The sequence below is a fragment of the Heteronotia binoei genome, chromosome 21, assembly GCF_032191835.1.
Source record: "Heteronotia binoei isolate CCM8104 ecotype False Entrance Well chromosome 21, APGP_CSIRO_Hbin_v1, whole genome shotgun sequence".
NCBI lineage: Eukaryota > Metazoa > Chordata > Lepidosauria > Squamata > Gekkonidae > Heteronotia > Heteronotia binoei.
This window is the reverse complement of record NC_083243.1, coordinates 175,538,506-175,549,993: the sequence shown is the minus strand read 5'-3', so window position 1 is coordinate 175,549,993 and position 11,488 is coordinate 175,538,506. Positions and strand designations below refer to the sequence as shown.

At 46.8% G+C, this 11,488-nt stretch overlaps 1 protein-coding gene across 2 annotated transcripts; it reads left to right on the top strand.

The window, feature by feature from the left end:
- On the top strand, positions 1 to 9,541 carry ZFAND2B (zinc finger AN1-type containing 2B). 2 transcript variants are annotated; one of them, XM_060261078.1, is made up of 10 exons: positions 1 to 100; positions 373 to 470; positions 1,376 to 1,470; positions 3,761 to 3,892; positions 4,405 to 4,556; positions 4,934 to 5,038; positions 5,509 to 5,581; positions 6,555 to 6,631; positions 7,384 to 7,474; positions 8,390 to 9,541. In XM_060261078.1, the coding sequence occupies exons 2-10, from the start codon at positions 416 to 418 to the stop codon at positions 8,426 to 8,428; spliced, it is 819 nt and encodes a 272-aa protein (XP_060117061.1). In that variant the 5' UTR covers positions 1 to 100; positions 373 to 415; the 3' UTR covers positions 8,429 to 9,541. The 2 variants fall into 2 exon arrangements, with proteins under 2 accessions (XP_060117061.1, XP_060117060.1); XM_060261077.1 differs by having other exon boundaries at positions 29 to 249.
- The last annotated feature ends 1,947 nt before the right edge of the window (positions 9,542 to 11,488 follow it).

Genomic DNA, 11,488 nt, shown 5'->3' with positions numbered 1-11,488 from the left:
GGATGACGTCATCGAGCCCAGGAGCGGAAGTGGGTGGGGTGGAGCCGGCTCAGGTTTCCTTGTTTGCAGCAGAGAAGGCGGAGCTTAGCTCCTGTTTTGGGTTCTGATTCTTCCTTACTTGCGCCTCCGGTTTCGTGACTTTACTCATCCTTCTGTGTATCTTTCACCAAGAATGTCATTGTCCTTCACCTTATTTCTTCTCTTGGGTGCTGCGGTGCACCCTTGCAATAGTTTCTCAGTCACCCATAGGTGTTGAAGCTCCTCCCCTTCCTTCTCCCCTCCCTGCGGGTGCAGTTGCATCTCCGCCTGACGTGGTGACATTTTCTTTCCCCGGGCTCTAATCTCTTGCTCTCTCTGTTTTCTACCCTACAGGTAGGATCCTTCCTCCCCGGATCCAGTCTCCACAAGTAGCGCCATGGAGTTCCCTGATTTAGGTGCTCACTGCTCGGAACCGTCTTGCAAGCAGCTCGGTGAGAATCTCTGTTGGTAACATGTCCCGTGGACCCCTGGGCTTGCTTTCTCCTGGGCGGCGCGGATGGAGGGGAGGGTGAGCTTTTAGGTAATACACTGGTGTAGCAGGCAGCACCCGTCAACTTCTAAGGAAGGCAGGGGGAGAATCAGGGCTGCTGACATCTAATTCCAGTTGTGTACTGGGGGAAGTGGAGACTTGGAACGAGGATTCTTTTGTTTCTTCTCAGTACTGGGAACTTAAGTGATTTGTAGCAGGGGGCAAAGGAGGCCTGAAGTATCTGAGGCTCCTTGTGTGTAGAGCTTTGTAGGACTTGCCATGGGAAGACTTCCCAGGTTCTGGTGGTTGAGAAGATCTGTTATCTATCCTACACTGGATTTGATATCCTTTGAACTGCAGTAAAAACTGAATACAAAGAGGGAAAACCTACAAAGAACATTCTGGTAAAACCGGGTTTGATTCCCCACTCCTCCACTTGCACCTGCTAGCATGGCCTTGGGTCAGCCATAGCCCTGGCAGAGGTTGTCCTTGAAAGGGCAGCTGCTGTGAGAGTCCTCTCAGCCCCACCCACCTCACAGGGTGTCTGTTGTGGGGGAGGAAGGTAAAGGAGATTGTGAGCCGCTCTGAGACTCTTCGGAGTGGAGGGCGGGATATAAATCCAATATCTTCTTCTTCTAAAACAAGCTTCAGCTATCTGAGAGCTATGGATAATTATATCTGAATATTTTCCTATGTGTCTGTTAAGTTCTTAGGAACTGAAACAAGGCACATGCCTTAAAATAAAGGAAATCCAGCAATTCCATTATTATGACACCTGGTAGACTACCTGGATTGTCTGTTAGAGGGTTGCATGGGAAACTGTTACAGCTTCATCTCATGTGTCATCCTGTCCTTTCATGCTCCCAGACTTTCTTCCCTTGAAATGTGATGCTTGCGGGGAGCTATTCTGCACCAACCATGTTGCCTATGCCAATCACAACTGCACTTCAGCTTACAAAAAGGTAAGTGAAACTGAAAGAGGAAGGACTTGGGCTTGGATATTTGGGTCGCAGTAGACTTCATCCAGCATTTATGAAATACATTGTTCCCATTCTGCTGTGGAGGAAGCTGTTTGCTTGCAGTTTTAGGGAAGTCACAGGGAAACTATCTTTACCTTTTTATTTCTAGTAGGGGAGGCGAGATCTTTAGGTTTAAAATAGGGCAAACTCAGGAGTTTGTCGTCTTTATGATAACCACGGAACTGTCCCAGATGACAAATAGCCCATGAGATGCAATACTCTTTGTCAGTGGTCTGAAGCAGTCCCTATTGACATGGGCTGGGACCCCCCCACCCAAATTACTGACTTTCTCTGCCACAGCATCCCTCGATGCCCCATGAAATGCTGCTGTGAAGGGGGAGTCAGAGACCTGCAGCAGGAAAGAAGAATTGGTGAAAATCACCCTAACATGCAGTAGTTGGAATTATTAAGTGGGATCCAACCTATGGTGAAGAGAGGCTATATAGCGGAATGATAGAGCATCTTGTTTGGTATACAGAAGCTCCCAGAATCTATGGCTTCTTCAGTTAAAGATTGGGTAGCAGATGATGTTAAAGATCTCTGCCTAAGTTCCTGGAGAGCTGCTGGCAGTCAGGGTAGACACTAAGCTAGATGGACCAGATATGGCAGATTATTAGCTTTGAAGGCCATTGTGTGCCCTCTCTGTGGAAGGAATCAGCTAGGTTGGTCTGCTTTTTGAGACTCATGAAGGCAATTAGATCCCAGGACTTTTTTGATGGACCTTGCACTCTTAATGGCTCGCTTAACCTGTGGAAGCATCACCTGTGCCGAGGTGGTGATTACTGTGAAGAAATGCTTTTCAACCACCATTGGTTGAGAACCACAAAGTGGAACTACTAACAGGTGAAGTGCAGCCTGGAGAACCCAGAAATTTTCCAACTGGAGGCTCATTCACTGTCTGCATGCCACAATAATTTGCTACCTACTTTACTAACAAAGTCGCTCATATTTTACTTGCTATCTGAGCAATGAATTTGAGTACTGAAATAGTTTGAGGTAATAAAAGCTCAATCTTGTGCTGTTTATTTGAATGAATTTCAAAGGAGTAATTCTGGTACAGATCCAGCAGACATTTTTTACTTTGTGAAAAAAGCAGTCAAATTAGGTTTGGTATAACTCCCATTACAGGCAGATTAAAAACAGGAAGCCAAATACAACTTGACTTCAATACCAGAGCAACCCAAGACAACCTGAATAGGTTTGACTTCAAGTTCATCAGGATTGCTAGTTAATATAGGGATGTATCATTGGGGGCATGAGCGCAATAATTTACAAACTGGTTCCATGGCCGTGGAAGTTGGTGGAAAATGGTTAGAAAAAACCCCAGTGTCTATTATGTGTCTATTAAGTTCTTAGGAAGAAAATAGTGGCTGGAATAAAATAGTGTAAGATTACATTATGTCTGTAATGGTCAATCTCTTCCTCAGAAAATCTAATCCTGTTGATTCCCTTGCCCATCACTGCCCTTTCTACAGCTTCTCTGTTTCGTGAACAGGGCTGGGAAGGTGGCTGCTTTGCTATGCCCCTAGCTGTTGTGAGTTCCTGGCCACTTGCCAAGGTGTTTCTTAACTTGAATGTGAAATTGCTGTTTCCTTGAATATTAACCTGTGCCTGGAAATCAATCGAAGATATTGTGTCTTATCGTCTTTTGCTGTTCATCATGAGGTTCCTAGTCCCCTTTCTCAAGGGTCTTTTTTTTTTTAAATCTTCCTCTGACGTGGTGTTTGAGACTTTTGGGGAGAGCAGCTGAAGACTTGGGCTTTGGTGCCATCTCTACATCCTTTCCTTCCTGTATGACACAGGCCTTGTGATCTGAGCTCTGGCAGGGGACTGGATGTCAGGCAGGTAATAGAAGCTGAATCCTGGTGAGAGTGATGGCAAGCCCAGCTTAGCTTAACTGTTTTTTTTTTTTTTTTTTTAAATCAAGCATAAGATTTGAGCAAAGTAGACCTAAAATAAGAAAATTATTAACTCCCATATCACCTGAATTTTATCTGTGCATCAACTCCATAAAAGAATGGAGTGCACAAAGGCTTTTTTTAGTAGATGTTTTAAAACTTTGGAGCTCACTTCCCTCTGAGGCTTCTCAAAGTCGGAGCTGAAGCATATTCTGGAAGACTTCTTGTTGGGACTGATTGTTTGGGAGCAACTGAGCTCACTAGGGAACTGCATATACTGAATGGTTGAAGAGACTGCCCCTTGAGCATCAGCTCAACCTCTGTTCTGTGCTCAGGATGTGCAGGTTCCTGTGTGCCCACTCTGCAGCACGCCCATTCCTGTGAAGCGAGGAGAGATGCCTGATATTGTGGTGGGCGCACACATAGACCAGGATTGCAAATCGGACCCGGCTCAGCGAAAGCGCAAGGTAGGAAGTAACGGCCTGTGGTGGGACTTTGCTTTGAGCCCACCAAAATCAGGTGCATCCAAAGCCTGAGTCGTCTGCCAGGGTGAGGTTCCTCATGTTGAGTGAGGGCAGTTGGTTGATTGCAGCCAATCCCCAGTGGACTCTAGAACGTCTCTCATGAACAGTGCAGAGCATGGCCTCGATCCAAACGATGAGGGATCCTATCAGCGGTAGTGTGACAGAGATGTGATCAGCCCAAAATTGGGGGGGGGGGGGGCATTGAAAAAGCTGCGACAGCAGGAAAGAGTTATGTGTCAAAACGGAGGTATCAGCAGAGTTCTCTGAGGCTATAATGTCTGTTGCCTAAGAGCTGGATTAGAACCAGGTGGGTTCAAAATGCAAGATTAAGAATAGTGTGTATGCTAGGGTCATTTTCCATCCCTTGGACTGGGAGGCTTCTTTCGGTGCAAAGCAGGCTGGTACTTTTTGTTTCTCGGCTCTCCATCAGTCACAACTGCCTCTTGTCTACCTAGATCTTCACCAACAAGTGTCAGCGGCCTGGCTGCAAGCAACGGGAGATGATGAAGGTTGTTTGTGACCAATGTCGCGGCAACTTTTGCCTCAAGCACCGACACCCCCTGGATCATGACTGCACTGGGGCTGGGCATCCACTCTCCAAGGCAGGGTAAAGGCAGAACTGGGGATGTCCTGGGTAAACGCTGTTTGGTTGGCTGTGCATCTGTGCCAGTTCTAGGAGTGCAATCTTAGTGCACATCTTCGGGGACTTGTGTTTATACACTTTTTTTCTCCATCCATGATTGTTTAGACTGCTTTGTTAAAGCATTATGGGATTGGTAGACAAAGCATGTTCTTCCTCTAATGTTGTAAACATCTTTGGCACTTGCCCAGCTGGCTGCATCTACAGCTGAGATGAGTTGAGAGGAAGCACAGGTGTTGGCGGAGAGCTACTTCAGTGAAGGCTGATGACAGGAAGGGTTTTGTGCAGTAATGAGGGTGTTGTTGTTCCTACTGAGTTCCTGAGGGCTGTGTTTACTCCTGCAGGCATGCAGCCATTGACAGAGCTCAAAAGTCAACCAAAGCACCTGAGTGCACTGCATCCAGCAGTGGGGCCAAGAGGTCTGTTGGAAGTCCACCAACCCCTAGCAGGTATCAAAACAACCACCTTTCCCTGCCCTGCCTTCTTAAACATAAGAAGACCCCTGCTGGATCAGACCAGTGGTCCAGCAGCCTGTTTTATGCAGTTTCTCTAGATAGCCAACAGACAGGGCACAAAAGACAATGTCTTCCCTAGGTTCTTCTTTCACCTATAGCTTATAGTATTCTCAGGAGCTACCATAACACTAATGATCCCTATCATTTCCCTTCCCTAATGTTTAGCTATGGCTTTTCTGACAATGACTTACCATGGCACGCGTGTGTTGTAAAGCTAGATTTCCTTTCCGTCCAGCCTTATGCCTCTGAGGCACAAAAATATCACAGAGCCCAGTGACTTCTCAGGAACATGAATGTGGACCTTGCTTTGTGCCATGTAAGGCCACTCATTCCAGAGAGTTCCTCTCCATTGGGTGTGTAGATGATTTGTACTAGTTGACCCCTCTTCTCTCCTTTGCATGCAGAGCCGGTGAGACAGCAAGAGCCCCCCAGCCCCAAAGTACTTCTCCTCTGTCTGTTGACCTACAGAATGGTCTGGTAAGTGGTGGTCCACACACTGGACACTCAAAAGTTTCTTCTTTCTCAACATGCCATTGGCACTGAAAAGCATCCTCCATGCTCATCCTGCAGAATGGACGGTTATCATTGCATCTCACTTAAGAATACAATAAAGGTAAAGGTAGTCTCCTGTGCAAGCACCAGTCATTTCCAACTCTGGGGTGACATTGCATCACAACGTTTTCATAGCAGACTTTTTATGGGGTGGTTTGCTATTGCCTGCCCCAGACATTTACACTTTACCCCTAACAAGCTGTGTACTCAGTTTACCAACCTCAGAAAGAAGGAAGGCTGAATCAACCTTGAGCCAGCTACCTGAGCCCAGCTTCTGCCAGGATCAAACTCAGGTCATGAGCAGAACTTGCAGTACTGCAGCTTACCACTCTGTGCTTTACAAAGCTGCTTTACAAAGATGAAGCACATCCCAGCTCCAAATTCTTTAGAATCTTCAGGGAGGAAAAAAAAAATCAGAAAATGGAATGGAAGCTAAAAAGAACCAGAATTAGCAAAGATGCGCATTTCTTGGCTTAAAATAGCAACCTGAAAAACCAGGAAGTATGCTCAGGGTCCAATGTGGACCTGCTACCTCCAAAGATAATCATTATAACCTCAAGTGCTGAATGAAACAAAAGAGAAGAATTTGATTTGAACCAGAAAAGAAAACAGATTGTCAGCTTCCGGAGGGAACTGGGGTAAAGAGGAACTGAGTTTATCTCTCCTAACAAGGGTATTTTCTGCTGTGTTATCTCTCTTTTTGCCCTCTCCTATTAGCATGTTCCAAAAATGCAAATTACCTTGATGCAGAATTCACTAATGTGCGTAATTTATTGTTGGCTCTAAGGGTAGCAAGAAAAACCCCTATCCAAATTCTTGGAATCCACAGAGCCCTGCAGGCAGTAAAAGATGACCAGGCTGACTCTGTTAGCAGGACTCTGGTTTTGTGCTGTTTCAGAGTGAGGAGGAAGCACTGCAACGAGCCTTGGAGATGTCGCTTGCAGAGACAGTGTCCACCCAACCGCAGTCCCGCAGGTACAGCACAGTGGCAGTTACCTTTAAGAGACCACCTGACTGTAGGTCCTCATTGAGTGCTTGGAATCCGCTTGTGTGGGGCAGTCTGGCACAGTGAGGAGGGAGCTGCCCAACCCAAACCTGCTTGAACCACAGTATGATTTATGCTGCCCCTAGTTCACTGAGTGTCTCTTGGCACTGAAGGGCCAGTTCTCTTATTATGCCTCGTGAGGTCTCCTGGGTCTGTGATCAGCAAGCTTCATATGCGTATTACTTCTGTGGCAGAAAGAGCAGGGGAGGGCTTTTGCATTTCACCTCTGCTTCCTTGCATGAGCGAGCCAAGGAGCAACGTATTGATGTTGCTGGGGATCCATGGTTGATTAAATCTCTTGATGTGTATTTTTTTGCCTTAAAAAACAGCCACAGCGGCTTTGAAATGGACAAGGGTTTCATCAGTTTCCTTGGTTTTGGCAGACGCCTTGGTTTTAGGCAGATTCTCCTGCCGCAGCTGCCTTTCCCTCCCCTCCTTACCATCACTGTGAAGCCAGTTTTTTCCCATGGTTTTCTGCCTCCCCGCACCACACACATACACATAGCAGCCTTGATCCTGTCACCTCCCAGATCTAGGAGGTTCTGAAGACAGATCGCCCAGCATGTGTGCCGTTTCTAGCTGTAGTGTGTGTTCCCTATATTGAGATTAATGTGCCAGGGAGCTGGGGGAGGAATCCTAATTGCACAGCATGTCTGAGTCATCCAATTTCTGTCTGCCACAGCACCCAGGAGGAGGAAGATCTGGCACTGGCTCAGGCCCTTTCAGCTAGCGAGGAGGAATACCGGCGGCAGCAGCAGCAGCAGCAACAACAGGTGAGTGAATTGAGGGTTGCCCTTGGATTGGCCCCTCTGGTCGTGGTCACAATCTCAGAGTATTGATGGAGGCTTTGCTGTGAGGAGAGTGCATGGGGTCCTTGCAAAGGCATCCAAGGCTAAGCTAATCTACATACTGGAGCTAAACAAGAAGCCATAGTTCTGCCTCCTTTGGGTCTTCTCCCAGCAGTACCTTAGGCTGATAGAAGAAGAAGAAGAAGATATTGGATTTATATCCTGCCCTCCACTCCGAAGAGTCTCAGAGAGGCTCACAATCTCCTTTATCTTCCTCCCCCACAACAGACACCCTGTGAGGTGGGTAGGGCTGAGAGGGCTCTCACAGCAGCTGCCCTTTCAAGGACAACCTCTGCCAGGGCTATGGCTAACCCAAGGCCATTCCAGCAGGTGCAAATGGAGGAGTGGGGAATCAAACCCGGTTGTCCCAGATAAGAGTCCACACACTTAACCACTACACCAAACTGGCTCTTCTGGGTAGGATTTTAGCCTTGCTGAGGTAAATGCCATTCTTTTTGTGAATGTTATAACAAAATGAATTGCCATGCACCAGTATAGGAGAGAATCTACCTGAGCTCTTCAGTTGCTTTCACTGTGGGAAGCTGTAACCTCTTAGCCGCAAGGGTGCATTTTAGAAGGGAATATAGACCAATTTGTTGAGGATAGGGGTCTCTAGCTATTCGCTGTAATGGCTTGGCAAGAATTTTAGGAATCAAGGAAATTTAGCTATTATGAGTGCAGAACTGCAGGAGTGGTAGTTCCGCGGACTTACTAAGGACGGCGTTGGAAAGCTGTGAGCTTGTATGTGTGGCATAAGTTTCTGTTGGTTTGTTCTAGTGGGAGGGGTGAAAATTCAGTCTCATTCTGGCTGTTCTCTTCCTTCACTTGTTTCTGCTCTAGGCTCGAAGCGCAAAGCCGTCCAACTGCTGCATTTCCTGAGTGCAAAGAGTGCCTGTCAGCATGAGAATTCTTCTTTGCCACAATGGCTCTTCTTCTATATTTGCAGGGGTTATCATCTCCTGCTGCTCCCTCAGGGCTACTAACAACTGACCAAAGGCTGCACCTCTGCCCTCCTAGAGTATCGTTAGCCACAATGAAGTTATCCTGTCGCACTGTGATCGTGTTAAGTCTTTAGGGGCAGACGGCAGCAGCATTTCTGCCCCTGGATCAAGGAGGAAATTGTAGCCTTGGGATAGCAGCCCCTCCACCGGAACCACAGCAGCGGAAAAGGATGGACTGGCAGGAATCATCGGCATTGGTTGAGCTAGACCTCAGACTTACTGAGTTTGGGATGTTTGAGGGGTTTGGAGACGCCATACAAGTGGTCTGTCTCTTTCCCCTGTGGTAGTCCCATGGTTGGACAGCAGGTGGTGCCAAATGCTTTGACAGTGAGGGGTTCCCACTTCGTACTTGGTGCTGGGTTTCAGTCTTCATATCTATTTCAAGGGGCGAATGGTCTTCCCAACACTTTTGTTGTACCGATTTTCTGACACTTGCACACTTAGCTGTTTCAGCAGCAGGAGTATTCAGGTAACGGGAAGCACAATGCAGTGTGAGACCCTGAATGGCCTGTGCAGCTCTTCCCTGCTGGGAGACGATGGCGTGTCCTGCCTTCACCGTGGCTGCCAGCCCATTGCCGGGACTGCGCTGCTTAGCCTCCTCTTGCAAAATCTGCCAAAGATCAGCCTCGCAGTAGCTGGTTAATAGCCCTGTAGTGATAGGGGCAGGGAACCGCTCACTTTCAGTAGATGGCTAGCTTCTTTACACTGCATGTCGTGCAGTTGGCTGGCTCCAGGTGTGGTGCCCATACCTCAGTGACCATTTGGATGTCCGGCTGCCTGCTCATCTCTTGTCTGATGTTCGCTTCAGGCAGGCACTCTCGTCTTTCACAGCCCTCTTCACTGTAGTACCGGTGGGCGTCTCTCTCCTGCTGCGGTCTGCAGGGGCACCTCGCCATCCGGTGTTCTGCGCTTTGTTGGATTGCTTGAGGTTGGAGCAAGGAAAGGGGCAATGTAGAAGAGCTGGTGGAAGTCAATAAATTTGCACACACAAGTTAGTTCTCTTTCTCTCTCTGTCACCTTTGCCATTCAAGATCAGCCATCCTTGAATGTGGTGGGATGGAAATGCTCAGCCTGGGGTTTCTCTAGCAAACAGTTCAGCAGTTGATACGGGGTTGTTTCTTTCAAAGTCATATTTCTCTTATGTTGCTCAGGGGTAACTTGATCCAAGGTGAATGGATTTAAATCGGTGAAATGTCAAGTTTCTTATTTTGGAATGCCTGATTTCCCCCCCTGAATCTACCACACATACCAAATAGTAGTAAATAAAAGATAGTAGTTTGTGACTTAAGTGGATGTGAAGGAAACTCATCCACAGAAGCCTCCCTTTTGCACAGCTTAGAGATGAGGGTCAAGTTTCTATTTGAGTCTCTATACACATGTGCACAAATGCTGTAAAGGTAGTCCCCTGTGCAAGCACCAGTTGTTTTCGACTCTGGGGTAATGTTGCTTTCACAACGTTTTCGCGGCAGACTTTCTACGGGGTGGTTTGCCATTGCCTTCCCCAATCATCTACACTTTTCCCCCAGCAAGCTGGGTACTCATTTTACTGACCTCAGAAGGATGGAAGGCTGAGTCAACCTCGAGCCGGCTACCTGAAAACCCAGCTTCCGCCGGGGATCGAACTCAGGTCATGAGCAGAGGGCTCCGACTGCAGTACTGCAGCTTTACCACTCTGCGCCACAGGGCTAGGTAGCACAAATGCTAAGCAGCATCATTTAGAGGAAGGGTGAGGTACATTCTTTTTCTTAAGTGATACATTCTTAAGTGGTAAAAAGGCTTTTCAGAAGTAAGTGCAGGCAATTGCTGGATGAAATATTTATTTTCCATCTCTTGCAAAAACAGTGTTTGGAAGTATATTGTAAACTGAACACAGTACAGAACATAAGATGATGACAGCAGATGATCCTGGGGTATAATCACTATTGTATCCTTGTGCCTGTCAGTAAGAAGCCCACCATAATCCTTACAAAACAAGACATTGCCAGATTGTAACCTCAGAAATTAGTCTGTGGTTCTGTGTGTGAAATGGATGGTTGCCATTCAGTTTTAAGAGATTATGTGTAGCCTTTAATATTACATTTAACTCTCCCTTTGGGAAGTTTATTCTTTACAAAGAGAGGTATTTTATGATTGATTTTTGTTTTCAAAAGTGGTTTAATTAAGAAGAGGCAGGCTGAGCACCCTGAGCCCCGCTGCCCCCATTAGAACTGAACTGTGAATGGATACACTTCTTTGTGCCTTTGCTACAGGAATAGTTAGTTGGATTAAGAAAAGTCCCTGTCACTTCTGAATTACAAAGTCCGTCCTTCCAATCTGCTTTAAGGGAAGACTGAGCCTAGCTCATTGGAGTTGGGAGGAAAGGGAGGTAGTTGAACCAAAGTGGTGTGTAATTTTGAAAGAATAATACTGCAGCAGTGATGTGATAATGGAGCAAGTGGGTTCAGGGATATGGCCTCAGCAGCTGTCACGCAGCATAGCTTAACTATCAGGATAGTCAGAAAATGACCTTGGCCAAAAGCATTCATGCGCAACTTGTGACCACCAAGACAAACAGCCATCAACCATGTCAAGCAGCCTACCGAGAACATGAAAGACGTCTCATTTTTAATGGCTCCCTAGACTTGAAAAGGATTATAAACATAGGTTGCCAGGTACATAGCAGTCCACAGTATATGGCTGGTGAGTTGCAGAGATCTGGCTTAAAACATACAGAGGCATTCCATGCCTGCAATGCTCTGGCCACAGATGTCTGGGAATAGGTAGAGACTTGTATAGGTAAAGGAATAGTGGGGATGCTTTGTTTATTGCTGAGGGATATATAAACAGGCAACTGCCACATGAAGAAGCTGCTTGATGAGGAGCAATCCCCTATTACTTCCCTTACTACATTTCAACTTGCAGATTTCCTTCTGTGGAAATCCTACACATTCTTGTATGT

Bases quoted from the DNA above. Each gene is read 5' to 3' on its own strand.
- ZFAND2B (XM_060261078.1), top strand. From the start codon at position 416: ATGGAGTTCCCTGATTTAGGTGCTCACTGCTCGGAACCGTCTTGCAAG. The intron at 4,557-4,933 runs GTAAAGGCAGAA...TTACTCCTGCAG, and splicing joins CATCCACTCTCCAAGGCAGG to GCATGCAGCCATTGACAGAG. The intron at 5,039-5,508 runs GTATCAAAACAA...CTTTGCATGCAG, and splicing joins AGTCCACCAACCCCTAGCAG to AGCCGGTGAGACAGCAAGAG.